This window comes from Emydura macquarii, unplaced genomic scaffold, assembly GCF_026122565.2.
Source record: "Emydura macquarii macquarii isolate MOO-44397 ecotype Brisbane River unplaced genomic scaffold, CSIRO-AGI_Emac_v2 contig_374, whole genome shotgun sequence".
Classification (NCBI taxonomy): domain Eukaryota; kingdom Metazoa; phylum Chordata; order Testudines; family Chelidae; genus Emydura; species Emydura macquarii.
Window position 1 is genome coordinate 7,129,496 of NW_027130511.1, and position 23,896 is coordinate 7,153,391.

General features: G+C 46.7%; 1 protein-coding gene across 6 annotated transcripts in view; it reads right to left on the minus strand.

Annotated features, from left to right (window-relative positions):
* Positions 1–23,896, minus strand: part of TTLL5 (tubulin tyrosine ligase like 5) — a 194,208-nt gene that overhangs the window by 68,496 nt on the left and 101,816 nt on the right. For all 6 annotated transcript variants that reach the window (XM_067532885.1, XM_067532877.1, XM_067532912.1 and 3 more), the window contains one exon: positions 6,262–6,416. In XM_067532885.1, coding sequence (XP_067388986.1) covers positions 6,262–6,416 — 155 coding nt within the window. The remainder of the gene's footprint in view (positions 1–6,261; positions 6,417–23,896) is intronic.

Genomic DNA, 23,896 nt, shown 5'->3' on the forward strand with positions numbered 1-23,896 from the left:
ATACTTACAAGTAAAGGGACATCCACAGTTGGAACAGAAAATATTGTAAGAACTATAACCCATCCTTCTTCCAGGCATAAACTGATGGGGATTAGGAAGGAGCTTCACCTATGGGCAGGTTATTCCATTATTGCCCATTACAAGGTTCTTGCATCTTCCTCTGAAACATCAGTACTGATTGTTTGACACAAGATACAGAAAAAGGTTCAGTTGTTTGATCCAAGATGGCAGTTCCAGTGTTTAGAATGGGTGGAGGATGGTTTGTAATAGTAATTAAGTTAGCTAGCCCAGGCCCTTCATAAATAGGAAGGGATTGTGGGCGGAGGGCAAATCTTCATCTCTCACTTCCTCCACCCTCCTTGTAGCTTCTATCATGATAGAGATTGGTGACCAGGACGGTTAAGTCCTGGAACAATGGGAATGAGAACACCTCTCCTGAAGGAAACACAGAGGTGAAAGCCGCATATTGAAAGAGACCTCTCCCCAAATTACCTCAAACAAGACTGCAAAAGGAGACCATAATTTCTCAGGTCCAAGCAAAGAAACTGGATAAACGGGAGACCACTCTTCATTCAACCACAACCAGTCAGAGAAAGAGGCTCCCAAGTTCCCAATCCTATAAAGGCCTCCTAGAAGCAGCTGAGAGCAAAGGCCCCACTCACGCAAGCCGACTTATGCCCTGCTCTGCTCTGCTGTGAGGTCCCAGCTCTTGCCTCCAGCTCACAGCCCCAGCACTGGCTCCTATGTGCTCACTGCACTTGGCCCAAACCCCCTTCGCCTCTGGAAAGGGTCCTGTGATTAATCTCACTTATTACTTCAGAAAAGTAACAGCACAGCAGCTGCCAGCCAAGTCCAACTCAACAATGTCTGGGGAGCTGAGGCTGCAGGGCCAGGCCTCAGACTGTCTGGGGAAGTCACAAGCTTTCTGCCTTTCCTCTACCAGAGGCTCCAAACAGACAGAGCCAAGACCTAGGCTGCGGGAAGCAGGGTTCCTTCGAGACTGTGCCAACCCATGGTGCTGAGGCTTAGAGTGGACTGGGGAATAATAGGATCTAACATCACAGGCTTCTCTAGTGTGATTTATCCAATATACAAACTGTACGAGACTGGTCATGCATCTCCAGTCTTGACTGACCTGGTTCGCTCCCACAGTTAGGTTATCATCAGTGTGCATGGGGGCAGGACAAGACACTGTGAGAGGTTGTCTGTGGTGATAGGGGATGTAGGTGTATGAAAAAATGGTGTAGGGATGGAGTAGCTGCACGTACAAACTTAAGCTCATCCTGCCTCTAGAGTTTACCCAGGCAGTAGTCCCTCCAACCAGTGTAGTGAACAGAAGGTGAAAGTTCAGTTAAAAAACCTAGGGTCTCAAACACACACTGGTCTTCCAGTGCCAAAGCCCAGGGTTGAGGTGCCAGGATACTGCCAAGAGGAAGCCAATGGGATCTCAGTAGCAAACAGTAACTGCATTCCACTTCTAATCTCTGTAGCCGGGAGGGGTAGCCTCCCTCTGAGAGGGATCCAGAGGGAGAGCCAAACCCACCCTGGCTATTAGGGCCCAGAAGGACATCACCTGTCCGGAAGCAGGTGGGCAGGCCCAGGCCTTTAGAAGCCAAATGGACACCACCTGACCGGAAGCAGGGGGGGTGGAGCCAGGCCTTTAAAACACAGGTCTGCTAGCTGAGTCCGGCTGGGATGGCCAAGGAAGAAGGACGCCTCTCCCCTGGGGCTCCCACCTAGAACAAGACCAGAGGCCCACGCCGAGGGGGAGCGGACGGTCTTGCCTGCGGCCTGGGAGCCGGAGAAAGGCAGGCCCAAGCTGCCTGCAGCCTGGGAGCCGGAGGAGGGCAGGCCCGAGTGGTCCGCGGCCTGGGAGCCGGAGAACCTGCCTGCCCTACCCACTGCCTGGGGGCCAGAGGACCTGAAGGAACTGCCCTCCGCTGAAGAGCCCATGCAGTTTCTGCAGTCTGCCGCCAGTTGACAGGGAAGAACTTGTGGGACTCCAGCACACCCCCGAACCCAGCAACCCAGGCGAACGTGATGGAGCCCAGGTACTTTAAGCGGAGGGTGGGAGGAAAGAGCCCAGGGAAGCCGACTGTGGTCCGGCTGAGCTGCGGCTTTCAGTGAGTTGGTGCATTTCGGCTGGAGGCCCGCCGACTCGGTGGCAACGCCTTTGCCACTGTTAGGACCCTGGGCTGGGACGCAGTGGAAACAGGTGGGCCTGCGTCCCCCAACCCCCTTCCCTCACCCTGACCTAGGGTGGATAGCGGCTACCGCTGGAACCTACCCGCCTTACCTGCCCTGCTGTGCTTAAGAGCTGGACCCAGACCGCTGCTCACCCCGCTATGGGCTTGAGCGCTCTCGTGTGCTTCTGCCGGCCTTTTCCGGCCCCAAACCCTAGACTATTGACTCCCCTGGCTAAAGACTAGAGCTGGCTGGCCCTCACGCCTGCCCTGCCAAGGGCTGGGGTGGCGGACTGCTTGCGCGCCTGCCCTGCCAAGGGCTTGAGACTGCTTCCCTGTGCGAGGGATAGCCGGGAGGGGTGGTCTCCCTTTGAGAGGGACCCAGAGGGAGAGCCCCAGGCGCTGCCCCCTACATGGGGGGACGTCTACAGTCTCCCACAGCCAATAAAGTTAATTGACCCAAGTCTCCAAGGAAGAGGCCTCCAGTGGGATCAGAGCTCAAGAGCTGCATTGGATGCAAGTGGTGGACTAGATGACCTTTTGAGGTCCCTTCTAGTCCTATACTCCTATGATTCACCATGTGCCTGTCCTAATACAAGATATTCCTCTGTCTGACAGGGACTCTTCTATGAGATACTTTTCCTAATGCAGTGCTCGCCACTGCAGGAAGCAGGACAAAGGCATCCAGAGAGGACACTGAGTTGGGGCCACTCACAGTGACTTCATAGATGGTAGTCACAGAGAGCAGCACCAGGATATGTGGGTTAGATTTACCTTGTGCTAAAGACTCTCGCTTCCCCACCCTAAGTATGAGAGTAGCAAAGCCTGATACTGGCAGGCATAAGAGGGAAGCACATCTAGGCTGGGGTGGGAAGATTGGGGTGGAAAGGAAGGAGATTGTGTGGCAACTGCAAAGCAGACAGAAAGTGCTGCGAAATGCAGAGACAGAGCCCATTGTTAGCCTTGCCCTCAGAGAGGGAGGGAGGAAACCAGGAAGGGGGAAGGCACAGACAGGGTCTGGGGAACTTGACAGACAGGTGGCTAAACACGCAGTGCTGAAGTCAATGGGCCTGGCTACTCCTGTTCTGGCACTTCTGTGCTGCCTCACCAGGGAGCTGCGAAGGTCAGTGCAGTTTGCTAAGATTGAACTGAAGGATTATTGTGTAGTCCTCAGCGGCTGCTGCTCTCACCCTTCATTTTCTCTGGGAGGGCTCAGTGCAGGCTCCTCAGTCTCCAAGTTACCCTGCATCCAGCTGCTATGAAAACAGTTAGGCCAAGGTCACATGGCAAATGGGGCAGTGTGGAGGTTGTCTGCTCCTCACACAGGGCACTTAAAGCAAGCAGATCAAAAACAGCAACTCCACAATAATCCTTGAGACACTGGGACTATGGAACAGAGCATGTCTTGGATGATATTGAATAACCTCTTCCACCCTCCACCTCAAACCTCTGTCTTTTGGCTCCTAAGATACTCAGAACTCTCCCCTTTCTCATAACTGGAAGCCCATTTATAGCAAACTCTACCCCATGTCCCCCGGTTGCCAACTCCACCCTGCCTCTGCCATGCGACCCAAGCCATCCTGACCCCAACCCTGCTGCAATCCCCATCCAGGCCATCATCACATCTTGCCTTAATATTGGTAACTCCCTTCTCTTTGGCTTCCCCAAGTCTCAGCTCATGACACCAGCCTGCGTAGAATGGTACCATTTCCTCACGTGTACACAGCAATACACCCGCATCACCTGCCTTTCCTTCCATCACGAGTAGAATCCCCAGTTTCACCATATTTTAATTCTTTTCAAGATCCAGTTAAAGATTGTCCTAGTTTTTAATAATCTGTCATAGACTCTGACCCATTCCCCTGGGTGCTTAGCTTGTCTAGTACTGGCATCCACTCAGTCTCTTGAGAACATATTGTGCTTATCTGTCATTTCTGGGGGTAGTTAGAGTCTGAGATTAGGGGGTGGGGATTCAGTCAGGCAGCCAGTTGGTGTCAAAGTTTGCTGGGAAAGGGATCAGTAATTTAAAATCCCCCATCTCCAAAATTTAAATAATCTCTGACCCTATCCAAAATTGGAAAATAGGAGATGCATCCCCTCCTCAGAACAAAAGCTACAAGTGTCTCCGTGATACCAAGAATCAAAGCCACTCCTCCCCTGCCTTTAAAGATTTTTTTTTGCCAATGTTGCCAACCATTGTTAAAAGCTTCCAACTTTTCCTCTAACGACGGCTACAAGCGTATTTATTCATTGACAATACAAAAATCTAACCTAGAGGGTACTAGGGTTATAAGGAATAGCCAACATGGATTTGTCAAGAACAATTAATCCCAAATCAACCTAATTTCCTTCTCTGACAGGATTACTGGGCTAGTGGATGGGGGAAGCAGTAGATATATATCTTGATTTTAATAAAGCTTTTAACACTGTACCACATGACATTCTCATAAGCAAACTAGGGAAATGTGGTCTAGATTAAATTATTATAAAGTGGATGCATAACTGGCTGAAAAACTATATTCAAGAGTATTATCAATGATTCACTGTCAAACTGGGAGAACATACCTAGTAGAGTTCCACAGGGGTCTGTCTGGGGCTGCTTGTCCAGTGTAGAGCAAGGCATTATGGGAGTGGAGAAGATTTTATAACCATGGATGGACTGTCAGATATGCAGGTGATGCACATACAGTCCCTAACAATGAAACTGCTTTAGAGTGCAGAGATCTTCAAAGGAAGGAAGAGTCCTACTGGGTAGCCCTTTTTCCCTGTTAAGCCTGGGGCCCATTCCCATTGGTACAGGCAGTAAGAAGGAGATGAAAGCACTATAGGGCTGTCTGCACTCTGCTGCTCTCACAGGCTACACAGAAGGGGCAGGAGGCTGTACACCTGTTGGATAGGTTCTTTATTTGGCTTAGGTAATAACTCCCTTGGCTGGGTTCCAAGAGCGGAATTGCTGCCTCTCTCAATTATACTAAACCCCACAGGCAAACACTGTGCTAGGGCAGGCACAGGCCAGGAATTCATTTCTCACATTCTTCTTCTATAGGCAGGGGGAAAGGCACTGACTGGTGAAACAAGAGCTGCTCAGCCTGCACTTTCCAATGCAGATTCCAATCTTCCTGTTGCAGGGTCCATTTGGGGGGAGACCACCCAGGGCACACTCCTTTCTCATTGTTCCCCTCTAAAGTTTTATCAACCACCACCCAGCAGTTTTCCTGCTTTTAACAACAAGCACTAATCATTATTCATAGAACTCAAGCATTTAAGAGGGTTAGGCTTATTATTCCCATTTTACAGGGCAAAAACTGAGGCAGAGAGGGAGGAAGAGAAGCAATTTGTCCTGAGGTAACACAGAGAGTTGGGGCTGAACAAGAAATAGAATTCAGGAGTTCCTGGATCCTAATTCCGTACTCAGTCTAGTACACTACAGCAGCCCCACTTGGCTCTTACCCTCACCAAAATCAGCCAAAGACCCATTCAGAATCCCTTAGGCACATCCCCCCCTTCTCCCAGCCTCAGGCAGTTATCCCCATTGAGAATCACATACAGTGCTCTGTTCAGAGTCCCAGGGGTATATAAGCCACTAATGAAAATTCCTATGCTCTACTTTGATTAGAAAAAATGAGGAGAGAACAGAAGGAAACCACTACTCAAGGGAAGACTCCCAGGAAAGAAGATCTCTGCTGATTGTTCCTTTGTCTTCAAACCCCCAAGCTTTGCATCCAGGGAAAAGCCTAACCAAACTCAGGCACTGGTGGAGTTTCCTGTGCTATCAGATAGGGACTTGTGCTCTGGATAAGTGCTTAGAGGGAAACTGCTTACAGAGTCATCTCCTACTCATCAAACGTGCCCAGTCCTTCCTCCTCCCTCCACCATGGCCCTGTCAGTAGCTGGGATTGAGGGCTATTTTCATGGGCTGTGTTTCTGATGGGTCTGGGAAGATGCTGGAAACCGTGTTTCCTTACACCCGGAACAAGATCTCCTGAGCAAGAACCAATGAGGAGAGTGAACGAGCTTCTGTCCCCTGTGCACTGCATCCTTCTCATTCAAAAATCCACAGGCAGTTGGTTTAACTTACCTGACTGCTGAGGAGGCAGGCCTGCTTTCAGCTGTACAAGTATCTGGATGAACAGCCCACACTGACCCTCCTGTGTTAAGTGCTGACCGGTGGCTGAGGGGGGAGGCTGTGCTCCCCCTGCTTACAGCTCCGCTTGCCAGGTTCATGTTTGTTAACTAAAAAGACAGACAAAAATACATCAGACACTACAAAGAACCAAGAAAGTAGCAGCAGGGTGCTCTGAGAAAGATACAAAGCATTGGCTAGACAGTCTTATAATGGAAGGAAGACTCCTATAGCCTTTCTACAGGGAGGAGGGGAAGGTTTCTTTGTTGGACTGGAGCAAAGGTGTGCTAGCAGCATGAAGCAGTGGGGAGGGCCATTGTCAAAGCCACCCCACTTTGGATGACATCCAGCATCAATGCTTCATTGTAACACACCCATCCAGTGGAAAACTGTGGAGAGCACCCCACCCCTGTGAAACTGTTCACTCGATTAAGTAATCAGTCACTAAATGTCAGCTCTGAAGACAGGCAGAGGCTGTTGCATTTGCTTTATCAATTTATAAGAAAATTGCATATGTGTTTAATAACAAACTTTACTTGTTCGATTGTATCCTTCTCCACTACCCTTCTTGTGTCACTCATCTTCTTGAGAACACAAACTCTCTGAGCAGGTACTGTCTTACTATATTTGAAGAGCACCCAGCAATGGGGCACTGATCCTAACTACTTCAATATAAGTACTAAATGGCAGACAAAAAAATTGTGTTAAATTAACATTATTAAGGTTGCTAAGTCAAGCACTCAGAAGTTAGGAAATGCTAGAATTTAGGCTGCACAGGCAACCTTAATTCAGTCCCTTTGGCACATGCATTATGATACAGTCTTTAATTACAGTAGAACCTCAGAGTTATGAACACCTTGGGAATGGAGGTTGTTCATAATTACTAAAATGTTTGTGACTCTGAACAAAAGGTTAGGGATGTTCTTTCAAAAGTTTACAACTGAACATTGACTTAATATAGGTTTTGAAACTTTACTATCTAGACGAAAATGTTGCTTTTAAGCTTCTTAATTTAAATGAAAAAAGCACAATAAACAGTTTCCTTACCTTATCAAATCTTTTTTTTTTTTTTTTTTTTTTTTAAACTTTCCCCCTTTTTTTGTAGTTTGCATTAAACACAGCACTGTACAGTATTTGCTTTTTTTTTTTTTTTTTAATCTCTGCTGCTGCCTGATTGCATACTTCTGGTTCCAAATGAGATGTCTGGTTGGCCGGTCAGTTCATAACTCTGGTGTTCATAACTCTGAGGTTCTACTGTACATGATCACATTATTTTTTTCACAGGACCTCTGCCTCTTTCAGTGCATAGAATGGTATTCTGGGAATGAATCAGGGTTTGTAGTTAAGGAGACTGTTGTAGGCAAGACACATGAGTTAAGGCAGTTGAATGCTGACATGGAGAATTGGATTCTATCCTGCCTCTGCCACAGGGTTCTTGTGTAATGCTAGTCAAGTCATTTAAACCAAACTTTTCACAGGTGGTCACTGATTTTGTGTTTCTCGTTTTCTGGGTGCCTATTTGAGACCCTGGTGTGTGATTTGTAGAAGTGCTAAATGCTCACAGCTGCAAATGAAGTCAATAGAAGCTGTGCTTTCAACATATCAAGTGCTATTCAATGCTAAGTACTCTGAAACATGAGATCCTAGGTATCTCAGATAGGGCATCCAAAATTAGTGAATACTTTTGACCTTACTCTCTTTGTGTCTCAGTTTGCCATCTGTAAAATGGGGATAATAATACCACCACCTCACCTCACTTCATAGTGGTTGTAAAGATAAATGAATTAATATTTGTCAAGCACTCAGATACTATGGTGGGAGCAGTGAGAAAAGCACATTTTGAGGACAGCAAAATTATGTCTTCAGAGCAGGGTTTGAATAGTGTGCAGTAAATAAGGCCACACATTGAACAACAAGAAGACAAAATGCTGAACAGCAGTTCATTAAGTAAGCACCATCCATTCGGTGCATTGAATCAGATGTGTTCTCTAGAAAAAATAGTATGTAATCATGTAATTAAAGACTATCATAATGCATTCACACAAGTGAGCCACATTAAGGTTACACAGGCAACCTTCCTGCTGGCATTTTCTAACTTCTGAGTGCTTGACATTGCAGCCTTAACAGTGTTCTTTTAATGTAACTTTGTGTGTGTAATTTCCTAGGTTTAAAAAAACCCCAAAACATACTGACACCCTCTCATCCCTCACAAACTCCATCATATGGCATCATATTAACAATCAAACGGGTCATCAGCAGGGTTGGAACCTTTACATCTACTGCACAGATCTGTCACTTCTCCACTCCCGCTTCTTACTTTAGCCAGTCCCAGTCTCCATTACTCAGGCTTGTCATTTCAGTCCTACACTCCTTACCCAGGAATACCCAGTCTCATCCTTCCAGAGTCCCAATCTCTGCTCCAGACTCCCAAACCCAGTCTCCTTGCTCAGCCAGCCCCAGTTCCTCTTACCCCTGGGCTCCTCATCCAATCCATCTCTTTCTCTACTTCTTGTCTCCAGTCGCTTGTCTACTCCATGACATCCCTTCTCCAGACTCCTCACCCAACCTGTGTCCATTCCCAGCTCCCTGTCCTACCCTCTTTGCCCATCCAGACCCAGTTCCCTCCTTGCATCCCAGTTCCTCATCAGATCTGTCTCCCCTCCTTCTCCCTGCTCCACTTGTTCCCAGTCCCATTCTCCTTGTCCAATTAGTCCTAGTCTCCTGATCATCCCCATCTCCTATTCCAGTCCCACTTTTTCCTCTTCCCTCCACCAGCCTCCAGCTCCCTTGTCTCTATTTACTCCCCACTCCCAACTTCAGCTTTCATTTTTCTGCATTTGAGTCAAGCAGTTTCCTCCTCCATGCTGGCTGGGCCTACCGGGGGGGTCATGAAGCACAGGAAAGACAAGCTCCCCACTTTCAGTTCCAGTGCCAGCCATGGCCTGGCCCTCAGCAGCCCAGAGCTGCAATTACAGATGAAGTATTGCATAGCCCCAGGCTAGAGCATTTTCAGTGTAGATGGATATTCAGGGAATATAGTTGCTAGAATCTAAGAAAAACACACACAAATCATCATATTTTTCCTAGCTTCATTCCCTGAAAACACTGAAGCATTTTGGCTGAAAATTTCTCCAAAAATTTCAGCCTGAGGCAGATGCCTGCCACGGAAAATTTCAGCCCAAATGGTTAAAGTTTGGCAAAGTTATAAGCAACTGACAACATGGTCTTACTACGGAAAGTCTTGTGCAACATAGTGGGTGCTACCAGCCCTGCCTATCCCAATAACAACAAATAGTGTTATTTTGGTGACTCTCTTCTGAGAGAACACTGAGCCCTTCTGTAGCTCTAAAATATCAAGCATTTATATTATGGTAGCAGCTAAAGACCACAAACCAGATTGAGCCTCGTTGTATACGCTTCACAAATGCCTAGTAAATGACGGTAACTTCCCCTAAACATTTTACAGTCTAAAAGAGACAAGAGATAACAGGTGGATTAGGCAAACACAATAGGATGTGTACAGTTCTTAGCCAGTCAATAGTTGTGATGACAACTCTGTTAGAGACGGCCTATGCAAAGAGAGGGGACTTGATCCATCCCTGCCTTCATCACACCAATACGAAAAGTCCATTTAGTGACACGTATCACTTCTCCATCACCCATCTGACATCTTGATGCATTTTTCTCTCTAACACCCTAACAATGTTTATTTTAAAGCTGTCTTTTCAAGCAAAGCAGGTAGGCAAAGAGCTGAGCATGAGGGGTCAGGACATTTCACACATTCCAGCTAGACAGGTGTTTAAATTACAGCAGGATTAAACACAGGCAATGGATTCAGAAAGAAGAAGTTACTCACCTCATGCAGTAACTAACGATGGTTCTTTGAGAGGTGTGTCCCTATAGGTGCTCTATGGTAGGTGCACTTGCGTCCCTGTGCTGCTCATCAGAGAACTTTGGTAGGAGTGTCAGTTAGGCCAGCGCATGCGCTGTTGTCCCCAGTGCTGCACCATGAGGCTAGCCAGTGTGTGCAGGCTAACCCTCCTTCGTTCATTCTCTGCTGCAGAGTCATGAGAGACTCTCTACCGCAGAGAACTCCAAAGTAGAGGGGAAGTGGGTGGGTTGAAGAGTGCCCATAGGGACACATATCTCTAAGAACCATTGGTACTGCTCAGGGTGAGTAATTTCTTCTTCTTTTCCTTCTTCTTCTTCTAGTGTCCCTATGGGTGCTCCATGGTAGGTAACTCCCAAGCAGTATCCCTTCTGGTGGGTTGGAACTTCAGAGTGTGGTCAGTTACACACGATAATACTGTGGAGCCAAAGATGGCATCCAGAGGTGGAGGCCCCGGTAATTGCATAATATTCTTCGAAGGTATGGACAGATGCCCATGTTGCCGCTCTAAAGATAGGGTCATTCTTGAAGAAGGTGACAGACGAGATCAACCGCATGGAGTGAGTGCGAATCAAGTCTGGAGGGATCATGTTGAGAGCTTGGTAACATTGTCCAATGCAGTTCGAGACCCACTTAGAGAGCCTTTGGGTTGATATTTTTGAGCCATTGGATCTGTCTGGAATGGAAAGGAAAAGTCTAGGGGCATTGCTCAGTGAATGACGTCACATCCCTGCTCTGGAGCAGTAGTGTGGACATTTCACGTTCAGGTGAATGGCGAACAGGTCTGTGGATGGTGTCCCTCATTGTTTGAATATGTTCTGAAGTATTGTTATATCTATCTCCCACTTGTGATCTTACTGGAATTTGTGACTGAGATTGTCTGCCAATCGAGTTCTGTGCACCCAGGAGGTAAGCCGCAGGCAGTGCAATGTCATGGGAAATGGACCAGTTCCACAACTTGATCACCTTGATACACAGGGAGGGTGATCTAGCTCCTTCTTGTCGATTGATATAGTACTTTAAAGGCTATGTTGTCTGTTAGGATTTTCATGTGTGATCCTGTGATTCCTGACAGCCCATAGCTCAAAGAGATTGATGTGAAGGGACATCTCTGAGGGTGACCACTTGCCTTGTGTCATGAGACCATTTAGGGGTGCATAGATGGTGAGATTTAGGAAAAAGGGGTCCCTTTGCAAACATTGGTTGGGTCCTTCCACCCAATCTAGGGCATTTTTGACCCTGGTTGGAGGTGACAAATCCCTGTCTAACCTGTCCTTGTTTGGTCTGTTGATTGAGCTGAACCACATTTGGAGGAATCGCATGTGAAGCCTGGCATGTGATATTGCTGTTGTGCCCACTGCCATTAGCCCCAATAATTGGAGGCAGTATCTGGCTGATACTTGTGGGCTGCTTTGAATAGTATCTAAAAAGTGAGGCTAACAACAGAAACCTGTTTTGAGGCAGGAGTGCTCTAGCATGTAATGAGTCGAGGTTGGCCCTTATGAATTCCAGGCTTTGTGCTGGAATGAGGGTTGACTTCTCGGTGTTGATCTGGATACCTAACTGTGTACATAAGATCATGGCCTCCTTGGAGAGAGCGGGTTCTGAGGAGACAGTCGTTGAGATAAGGGTAAATCATTATCCATTGAGAGCATGAGCAAATGGCTACCACTGAGAGAACCTTGGAAAATACTCTCAGGGCTGACTACAGCCTGAAAGGGAGCACTCTGTATTGATAATGGTCTTTTCTCAGGGTAAATCTGAAAAATTGCCTGTGAGCTGGTGAGATTGAGATGTGAAAGTACGCGTTCTGAAGGTTGAGAGCCAAAACCAGTATCCATGTTCCAATGCTGGAATGATCATTGATAGAGAGACCATCTTGAACTTTTGAGTCTTGATGAACTTGTTGAGAGCTCTGAGGTCTAATATGGGTCTTCAATCTCCCCTTCTCTTTGGTATTAGGAAACAATGAAAGTAGAATCCTCTCTCTCTCAGATGTTGAGGTACTGGTTCTATGTCTCCTAGCTGGAGGAGATGATCGATTTCTTATCATAGTAAATTTTCATGAGAAGGGTCCCTGAAAAGGGACAGGAAAGGTTTTGTGGAGGGAGTAGGGAGGTGAAATGGATGGAATGCCTAGTTCGAATTATTTCTAAGGCACATCTCTCCAATGTTGTGTGCTCCCAGGCACTGCAGAACGCTGCTAATTGGTATGAAGCCATTGGTGCCAAATGGATGTGAAGCATTGGTTGGCTGTATAAATTGAAGGGAGTGGTCTAACGGTACCTCAACCTGCCTGTCAAAACTGGTGTTTGGATGTAGAATGTTGTTGGGATGAAGATTGAGAGCCTAGTATTTTGCGTTTGGGAAATTTCTCTTTTTTCCTTTGCGGGTGTTGTTGGGCTGGAATTGCGACATATATGGTCTATGTTAGGATTTGGCACTAAATCTTTTTTTTGTCCTGGTGTGTAGATACCCAAAGACCGAAGTGCAGCCTTGGAATCCTTCAGGATGTAAAGGGAGGCATCAGTCTTTTTTTTCTGAGAAGAGACTTGTACCATTGATGGGGAGATCCTCCACAGTAGACTGCACCTCTTTCAGGAAACATGAGCGGTGAAGCCACGAAGCTCATTGCATCACCAGTGCCGTGGAGATGGACTTTGCTGCTGTGTCAGCGGCGTCGAGGGCAGATTGCAGTGATGTCTTTGCTACTACCTGTCCCTCCTGCACAAAGTCCCAATGTGACTCTGGTACCCACACAATGAAGTCAGTCAGCTCTGACTAGTTGATATAATGATATTTCACTGTGCGGGCCTGGTAGTTGATGATGCAAAATTGGAGGGTGGCCGAGAAGTATTCCTTCCTGCTGAAAAGGTCCAGGCATTTCCAATCTCAGTCATATGGAGTAGTCCTCGACAGAAGTTGCTGGCCATGGGAGTTGACGGCATCCAGCATGATGAAACTGGGTGATGGGTGGGAGAAGAGGAATTCAGATTCCTTTGCACGGACACAGTACTTTTTGTCAGCCCACTTACATGTTGGCATTACGGATGCCAGGGTTTGCCAGACTGGACTTGCTGGTTCCAAGACAGCCCCACTGATTGGGAGGGCAATCTTGGATGAGGATGAGGAGAAGAAGATGTCCAGGAGCTGATGGTGGGTGTTCTTGGCTTCCTCCAATGGTATTTTGAGGGTGTCAGCTATCCTCTTTGCCAGCTCCTGGAAGAGGCGAAAGTTGTCTTCCAGAGATGGTGGGGAAGGCATGATGGCTTCTTCAGGAGAGGAGGAGGATATGGTCCTCAGGGTTGCCTGTTCCTTGAGGATGTCCTGTGGAGATTCCAAAGCCCTCAAGGCCATGGCTGAAGAGGTGTGTCTCAAGGGCTCTCAGATGAGGCTTGGAGCTTGAGAGGTCTGCAGGCGATATGCTGCCCATGGGTCCCAGTAGGACTATTGGGGTGGAGGTGGCATAGGGCCCGATGGTGGTGCCCATGAGTGGCTATACCATGATGGCTTGGTGGAGCCATCTGTGGCTATGGGCCTTGTTGGTACTGAATACCATGTGGAGCCTGGGAGGACTATCATGAAGTAACTTCCTCCTGCTCATTGTCTGAACTCCCACTGGACAGTGAGGGAGCATAGCATGGCAGCAGTGACAACTCCTGTGCTGAGCGGGGGCTCGGTGCGAAGGTCCTAGTACCGAGAAGTGGCGATCCAGTGCATCTGGTATGCGGAGGTTGCCAGAGTGGCAGAATTCTGTTGGTACCGACGTCCCGGTATTGGCGGTGGTGCTAGGAACCTTGTCCGTGCCAAATGCTCTGGTGCCCAACGAGGCATTGATGATGGTACTGATGATAATTTGCGTACTGGGAGCACCTTTTTAACGAAGTGCTTACTCCTGTCTCCGGGTGCCGATGACTCAGTTCCCGTGCCCTTCAGGTAGTGGGCAAGTCAGCAGTGCTGGCGGTCTTCGTGAGCTGTGGGTCCCAGATTGTGAGGGTCTTGGTGCTGGTGGTGCCGAATATACTGAGCAAGTTTGAGATCAATTGTGGTTATCTCAGGGCTCATTTTGAGGACTTCCCACTCTCCTCTTAGATGACTTATGCTTCTTCAATCTCGAGCCCTCAAATGTAGAGGGCTGTAGGGAAAACTCACATCTGCTGGAGACTCCTGACTTGGGTCCTGTGTAGGTCTAAGAGCCACTTCCCTAAAGATAATTTTTTGCCTAAGCTCTCTGTCCTTGTGGGAATTAGTAGGAATTGCTGGCAGAGATTACACTTTTACTGGATGTGGCCCTCTCCAAGACAGTGAATGCATTTAGAGTGCTTGTCTGCAATTGGAATTGCCTCCTTGCAAGTGAGGCACTTCTTGAAGCCTGGTGAACCGGCATACCCCGCTGAGAGAGGAAGGATCCCTGGCAGGGAAGGGCGGGAAAATAAAGCTTTTTTGCTTTGGATTTTTTTAAATAACAAAGAGGATAAGGTATAACTATACTATTAACAGGCTAACTAACTGTAAAAAAGCAGACAGAGTGCGATCCTAATGGACAGTGAGTATTTCTGTCTCTAGCTGGGGTGGTTGAGAAGGAACTGAGGAGGGTTAGCCCGCATGCACTGCGCTGGCTAGCTTCGTGGTGCAGCATGGAGGGACAGCGCATATGCAGGCCTAACAAATACTACAACCAAAGTTCTCCAATCAGCAGTACAGGGACACAAGTACATCTACCATGGAGCACTCATAGGGACGCTACCTGAAGAAGAACCAGAGGGAGTCTGAGGTTTAGGTGCAGCTAACCCACCAACTTACATGCAACTACTTGTTAAGGCTCCATGCTCTGGTAAATTTCAGTTGCTATAATTAGCCTGCCAAAGTCTTGGCATGGTAGAGCCATGGGGTACCACCTCCTCCCCACAGTGTCTGCGTCCAACAGCTGAACTTTGATTTTTCTAGTGGTGATTGTCATTACTAGTTACCTGAACTGCCCACCCTGTTTCAGACACAGGGAAGTGTTTAGCAGCAGATAAGCTTGGGCATGGAAGAGCACAATTTGTAGTACCCAGTCCAAAGGCTGCAGCAGAAACTCCTTATAGAATAATCTGAAACTTCAGGGACGGAAAATGCAACAAACAGAACAGCAGGGCTAATGGAGCCCAAACAGGGAACTGGTGATTAGTGCAGAACTAAAACAAAAAGTTTATGATTTCTATACTAAGCTGAATTCACACATGTATGTTATCAGGCTGGACACCTGAACCCAAGTGCTGCATTAGCCTGATCCTATTACTTCTTTCTGCACCTAACTTTATTCATTTTAAAAATGTACTTTTTGACAGTCTCTCTCTTCCTCCACTCTTCATGAATTACTTTTCATGAACCGTAAGCCCTTTGGGGCAGTGACTGCCTTTGTATGTTTCTGTAGGTCAGCTAGTACAATGGAGCCATGTTCTTGCTGGAGCCTCTGGGTGCTACTGTTATACATGATTAATAATTTATTCCACACTCCAGACCGATGTATTGCATTTTCCCAGACTCAACACAGATGCCACATGCATCTCTGTTCTAGGCCAAACCAGTCTGAGTGGATCCAACAGTGCTCCCAGTTCCTCCAGCACTACTGGAGCCAGCCCGTCTGCCTTGCTTTCTTCGATGTTTTGAACTGCCAGAATGTAACAGGCCATCCCAATGTGGGAAACATTGCTGGATCTTAATTTGTCTCTTTTCTGGACAGTAAAAGGAAACCCCAAACCACCAACCTCTTACTAAACCGACAATTCACTGTTTGAATAGTGGCACAAAATACACCCATTAAAGGCCCTCTGGAGAAACCACACAGTACACACTTGCTCCTCTCCAGGGTCACCCTTTCATGAACCAGATCAGCTTGTTGGCCACACCCAACCTGTACATATCCACCCAAGGCAGTTTCATTTCATGCACAGATTTGCATTTGCTGAGAAGACCAGCCAGAAAGAAACGAAAACTGGGGCTAACGGGATGGGAGGTGTGAAATCTGTGAGTGCATCAAGGCTGATCTGGCCAAAGGCCTGTGACATTCCTTCTCTGCTTGCTAAGCTTACCAGCTTACAGGATATACATATGCATACAGAGCACAAGTGTTCCAGTCTCAAGAAAACGTTCCAGACAAAGACCTGCCAGAGACATTCCTGGGAAACCTGACAAACTCAGAGATTTCTTTGTAGTGTCTCCAGCGTATGCATCCATTTAACAATAAAAAGCCAAGTTAGTGCTGCCGCTGTGGATGGCTGAATTCGCCTCTTGCTTCTTCTCAAAGAGTTAGGCTCTCATTTAAGCAATCTACCTCAAAACTTCCCACTGGGAGTGATTTCGATGGGGCATGGATGTGTCAAATGATTGATGATCAGGGCATCATCTTTCTTGTAATGTGAGTTCCTAGCTGCACAGCCTGGACCGTCTGGCAACTTGGCAACTATCGGTAAATTGCAGGGGCCACTTTACCATAACAAAAGCCTCTGCTCCCATTCCTTTTGAAGCCTCAGAGCAGCAGGAGGGGCACAATTCCTGTTCTGCAGAAACCACACGGACATTTCCTCCTCCTACAGCCTCTGCTGAGACCAGTCACGTTATTACTGATTTGCACAAGTCAGCGCTGTCAGAAGTAATACCAATCCCTAAGAACAAGTAGTGTGTGAAGAACAGCTAAGGGGCGAGGCATGGGGGCCCTACAATGGTGCAGAGGGTGATGTGAAAGAGCAGGAGGGAGAAAGAAACATACAGCAAACCAAAAGGTTACATGGGAATGAAACAAAGGAGCTTGCGATGTCCAGGAGATGGGTTGAGTCATAGCAAGGGACTAAACACTGATAACTCTGCTGTACATGGATTTTTATTCATGTCCTGAGTTTTGTGGTCTTAGTCTAATCTTCACTTAGCCTCCTGGGTGCACACTTCTCAGGTCTGGGATAGGAGGAGCTGAGCTACTTATTCTCACATGCACTTTGCTTTGTGGCACATTTAGTCTGCTAAAGACAAAGGGAATCCAAGCTTAGGGTGATCAGATGTCCTAATTTTATAGGGACAGTCTCGATATTCAGGGCTTTGTCTTACATAGGTGCTTATTACACACCACCTCCTGTCCCTGTTTTCCACACTTGCTATCTGATCACCCTATCCAAGTTGCACAGTAAGAGACAGACAAGCAGTATCAAAAGGGGCTATGAAGGCTGGGTTTGATCAAGGATACCTAGTGGAAGGTCCTTATTCTGGGATTGCTGTGGCAGACTATTCCTACAAGGTCACCCTGGGGCACTGCATGCTGGTCACCCCAAAGCCCACCCCACAAAGGTTTAGTAAACTTATCTGGCTTTTACTAACTTCCACTTTCTGTCCAAATGAAAAATGTAGAGCAGGAAAAATGCCTCATCCTCCTGGGGATCTGTCAGCACATTTGCAGGAGGCCTGGCTGCTGGATCTCGGGCACTGGCTGGGTGCACAGTGGAGGAGACAGCTCGTTCTAGCTCTTGCCTGGGTGGTCTGATGTTATCCCTTTGATTAAACTCCCAGACTGGAAGAACTGGAGCTGTTCCTAACGATAGCTGGGTCCTGAAACCTCACACTCTCCTTCATGGAGAAGGGCAGCACTCTCATCAGGTTTCCCCTCCTACTCCTCCCTGCAAAACTGGGCCAATTCAACACATTCTTCTGTTCACTAGCATTAATAAGCACAAAATGCTACAATATGGTTGATAGCAGCAGCAGACCCCCGCCCCCCAGTGATAATGAGACCTCACACAGATCCAGTGCTTTAGGAGAAACTCTCTTTTTACCTTACAGCATGTTTCAGAGAAAAAGGTGTACTGTATCCACAGAATGAGGCATATACACATCCATGTGCCACCTATGCCTGTGCACACAGGCTCAATATAGTTATAACATGCTCCCTGCAGAAAGCCCTGCATAGCAAGCAACCAACAGCCACCTTGTGCACTAAATACATTTTCCAAGTGAACTTCAGAAGTAACACACTGTAAAGAACATTGTAATGACTAAGTCAATAGGCCAAAAGGCCTGGATTACTTTTGCGAGGTCCTCATCAAACAGGGAAGGCCATAGCCTCCTACTAAGAATGGATGGAAAAAAACTGTCATGATTACTGCTTCTTGACTTGGCCCTCCAGAAGCAGCAGAGGTTCCAGTAAAACCCCTAGTTTATCAACCAAGTTACCACAAGTAGGAAAACCCCCTCACAGCTGAAGGGGCTTACATTGATACAGCCATTTCTTCAGGCTGCATCCCCCAACATGGCTTCTATTCATTTGGCCTGAGCCTCAAACAGGGGCATGCACAGGCACGGCTCCCCCAGTAATCAGCAGGGAGGCACAAAGCTCCCCTGAGCCGCAGCAGGGAGGGTGCACACTCCTCCAGGGCCCTAGCAGATGACAGCTCCTCCAGTTCCTGGGGGGAACAAGGGACAGAATGTGCCCCTTCAAAAGTGCTGGAATTTGAATTCCAACACGTGCCCCTGGCCTCAAACATTTGTTTCGTTCATACCCCAATCTCAGCCAGGCAAACCTAGCAACAGAAGTGTCAGGACTCAGGGAAACGAAGACCTAGAGTCAGGAGCTCAACCACCAAATCAGTATCACATAATGCCATGGCTAGGCCTAACACTGAAAAGAGACTTTCAGGGAAGTGCAAGGATTCCAGATATTGCTAGTATTATTTCACCACAACCATCTCAATAACCTTACATGTAAAATGAAATTATCTTGTCTAGAATGCAAAAAAGTAGGAAAGAAGAAAGGGTCACAAAGATGGGAGAAGCAGCAGAGCATGCAGATTCTAATAGAGTTAAGGACTCACATTAGCATAGGAACATAAAAATTGCAAGATCAATTCAGAGCAGTGGTCAAGCAAATCCAGTATTCTTTCTGACCCACGCTTCAGAGGAAGGTGCAAGAAACTCCATAGTGGAAAATTTAAAAGAAGGTGCAAGAAACACCATCGTGGACATTTGTGAAATAACCCACTTAAAGGAGAAGTTTCTTTATAACCTCTGTCTATCAGTGTTTGACTTATGCCGCAAAGTCTGAGGGTATATTACTTATGTAATTTTTGTTATCCTGTCTAATGTAACTGTGCCTGTTTTTATTGTCGTAAGCACGTCTGAAACTGTTTTGAATCCTGTTAAGCTCTTGGCCTTAATAATATCTTGTGGCAGTGCATTCCACAGGTTAAGCATTTTCTGTGTAAATAAGTACTTTCTTTTATCAGTTTTAAATTGGTTGCCTTCCAATGAATGTCTTCCAATGAATCCAATGCCTTTGAATGTTCCCTTGTTCTTTTATTGTGAGAAAGTCTAGAGTTCACATGATTTATCTTCTCTATACCATTCATGTTCTGTATACCTTCATTACATCCTCTTTAACTCATCTCTTCCCTAAAGTAAAAGTCTTAATCTTTTCAATCTCTCTTGATATAGAAGTCTTTCCCTGCCTCTAATCATTTCAATCACCCATCTCTGAATCCCTTCTATTTTTGCTATATTCTGTATTAGATAGGGTGATCAGAACTGAACACAATATTTTATGTGAGGGCACATCATTTTTTTATAATAGCATATTATTTTCTATCCCATTCCTTATATATCCTAATATTTTGTTTGATCTCTTGACTTTTTGACACAAAGCAGATGTTTCCATTGAGCAATCCAGAATGGAACTCAAGTCTTTTTCCTGAGTGATTACAGTTAATTTGGAGACCTCTAATATATACAAGTAGTTAAAAGTATTCTTTACAATGTTACTTATTTGCTTGTCTCTACAGTGCTACCTAGTCACCCAGCATTAAGTGTCTCAGTTTTTTCTAGTCTTTGCCATCTATACATTTTGCTATTTCATTGTTCATCCCCCCCCTTTTTCCAGATCACTAATACTTTTAAACACCACTTCCAATGTTTTACTTGCATTAGTACTTTGCATTGTTAAAAACTGGTCAGTTATTCCTACCCTTTGTTTTCTGTCTCAGTCAGTTTCCAATCCATGATAGAACTTTACCTCTCAGCCCATGACTACTTGCCTTGCTTAGTTGCCTCTTGTAAGGGACTTTGTCAAAGGCTTTTTGAAAGCCCAAATAATATTAACAAGTTCTCTTTTATTTACTATTTTGCTGATGAGCTCAAAGAATTCTAATAGATCAAAGACAGAGTTTTTTGTCCCTGTCTTATGTTTCTCTAGGTGGTTTACAAAATTCACATTTTAATTATTTCAACCAATATATCTGATACTGAAGCAAGGCTCACCAAGAATACCCTTCTGCCTTTTAAAAAAGATAATCACATATGCCATCCTCTGGTATAGTAGCTGACTTTAATAAGAGAGAGTGCAAGTTTTTGTTAGCAGCTCAGTCACTTCATTTTTGCATTCCTTCAGAACTGTTGGAGGAAGACCATCCAGTCCTGGGGACAACTGCTCTTTATCACGTTATTCCATTCCTTCCTCTTTTGACACCTCGGTCAGCTTCATTATGTGAAAAGAATAATTCTAGATAGGTGTCTTCCCAACATCCTCTGGGGGGTGAAGTCTGATACAAAGAAATCAACTTCTCTGCAATGCCCTTATTCTCTTTAATTATTTTAATCCAGAACTGGGACCCACTGATTTTCTCAGGTTACCTGCCTGTGATATACTCAAAAATGTCTTACTTATATACTAACATCTCTTTAGTTATCAGGTCTAAAAATTCCTGTTGAACCATGACATTTCAGCAACCAGTTGGTTTAAAAGTTATAAGAAATGTAAGCGTCCCAGTACTGAGGATGAAACATAAAATATTAAGAAAAGAAATGTGAATTAGATGCTTTGGGGCAAGGAAAGGGTGCAGAGAGGAACAGGAGGGATTAGAGATAGTAGGAGAGGAACTTCAAGGCAGGACAGAAGCATCATTCCAAGCAGAGCTGCTGAGGCCTCTTTCTTGAGAACTCCAGAGACCCTGGTCAACAGAGAGATAAAAAGATGATAAAGAAGTTCATTTAAAACTTAAATGGAAAAGAAGCTGCCCAGATGCCCTTGGAAAGTAGGTAATATGCTCAGAATGCCTCAACAGAGTCGCAGGTGGACACAACACAGACAGCCCAGGCAAAGACATTTCATTTCACAGAAAGATACCAAAGAAGTTCTTGCCCCTGGCCCAGATATTCTGGGCCATCAAATCACAGACCCAGCAGAATTAATGGCAGCAAAGGTCTAAAGCAGTGATACTCAATTACATCTCCTGTAAGCTGATTTGAGAATTTTATGACAAGAGGCAGACCATTTGCGTAGAAGGCTGACAAAAAAACAAACAAAACCAAAAAACTTCAGCTGCCAATAAATAAAGACCTTGATTGCAACGTAAGTATTAGTGTTTCTATCTTTTAACAAATATCAACATTATACATAACATAATAAAATAATCTACATTATTACCTGTGTTTCTCGCAATCTCTAACAGGAGAGATGACATGGACAATCTCTGGCAAGTTTTGTGAACAGTGGTTTGTAGGAGGGCAGGGCTAGGTGCATGCACTGGTGAAGGTGCTCATCTGCCAGGCGACTATGATATTGCTTTTTTATAATGTTCATTGTAGAAAACCCAGATTTGCAGAGGAACATTGATCTGAACGTCATTAAAAGATAGATGGCTAGATTCTGGCTATTCTGAAAATGGTCAGCATATTGAGTTCAGAAATCACAAAGTCCCACTTCTCTGAATTCTGCCTTCAGGGCAATTTCTAACTGAAAGGCACTTTCACCAGTTGAATAAAAAGTGTTCTTTGCTTCAGAAGGGCAAGGTCCATAGGCTGAGACAATAAATGGATCACGAACAAATAAAAGCAAATCCTTTGGAATTTTAAAATTCTAAAATTGCATTTTAAAATTTTCGATTAGATTGTTTAGGAATTCTTGCATTCTTTTCTTTGAAAGTTTCATCAGTAGCAACAACATGGAATGTGTGAAAAACAGGGTTACTTACCAGTAACTGCTGTTCTTCGAGATGTGTTGCTCATTCCAATATAGGTGAGTGTGTGCCCCGTGCACTGGTTCCCGGAACTTTTTTCCTCTTAGCAAGCCCCGTAGGGCCGGCTCAGGCACCCCCTGGAGTGCTGCGCTCATGCCGCGGTATTTGAGGCGCTGCCGGCCCTGCGGGCCCTCAGTCCCTTCTTTCTGCCAACTCCGACAGCGGGGATGGAGGGTGGGTGTGGAATGGATATGAGCAACACATCTCGAAGAACAACAGTTACTGGTAAGTAACCCTGTTTTCTACTTCGAGTGATTGCTCACATCCATTCCAATATAGGTGATTAAATAGCCATACCTTGAAGGTGGGTAGGAGTCAGCGTCAAGCTACTCTCATGAGCACGGCCCTGCCGAAGGCCGCATCCTCTCTCACCTGCTACATGATGGCATAGTGTGATGTGAAGGTGTGGACCGACGACCAGGTCGCTGCCTTGCAGATGTCCTGCAGGGGCACTCTCTCCAGGAAGGCCGCCGACAAGGCCTGGGCTCTGGTTGAGTGCGCTGACACAGCTCCTGGAAGCAGCACCTTCGCTCGCTCGTAGCAGGTCCTGATGCAGGCGGTGATCCAGAAGGAGATGCGCTGGGTGGAGACAGGTGAGCCCTTCATCTGGTCCGCCACTGCCATGAACAGCTGCATTGATTTCCGGAACGGCCTCGTCCGGTCGATCTAGTAGGCCAGGGCACATCTGACGTCCAGCGAGTGCCATCTCTGCTCCTCCTTCAACCCGTGCGGTTTGGGAAAGAACACAGGGAGGAAGATATCCTGGTTATAATGAAACTGAGACACCACCTTAGGCAGGAAGGCCGGGTGGGGTCTCAGTTGCACCTTGTCTTTATAAAGTACAGTGTAGGGGGACTCCGAGGTCAAAGCCCTTATCTCGGAGACCCTCCTAGCCGATGTAATGGCCACCAGGAAGGCTACCTTCCAAGAGAGGACGAGCAGCGGGCATGTAGCCATGGGCTCGAAGGGGGGTCCTGTCAGAGCGGCAAGGACCAGCTTCAAATCCCAGGGAGGCACTGGGTCACGGACCTGCGGATACAGCCTCTCCACCCCTTTAAAGAACCTGACTGACATGGGGTTTGAGAATAGTGACCACCCTTCCATCGGCTGTTGGAAGGCTGAGATGGCTGCCAGGTGCACCTTCAGAGAGGCCAGAGCTAGACCCTGCAGCTTCAGGTGGAGCAGGTACTCCAAAATTGCCTGTATGGGTGAACAGCTTGGTGGGATAACCCAGGATTCCGCCCAACAGATAAAGTGCTTCCACTTGACCCGGTACACCACCTGAGTGGAAGGTTTTCTGCTACGCAGCAGAACCTGTTGGACCTGCACTGAGCAGGCTCTCTCTCCCTCCATCAGCCAGAGAGTCTCCATGCCATCAGGTGGAGGGAGTCCAGGTCCGGGTGGAGCAGGCGACCCTGGTCCTGGGAGAGCAGGTTGTGACGCTTCGGGAGCGGCAGGGGTGTGGCGATGGACAGGTCCAGCAACATGCTGAACCAATGCTGTCTCGGCCAGGCTGGGGTGATCAGTATGATATCTGCGTTGTCCCTCTTGATCTTCAAGAGGACTTTGGGCAGCAGTGGAATGGGGGGGAATCGCATACATGAGGGTCCCCGTCCAATCTATAAGGAACGCGTTGGAGATGGAGCCCGGCTCGCGACCCTGGAGCGAG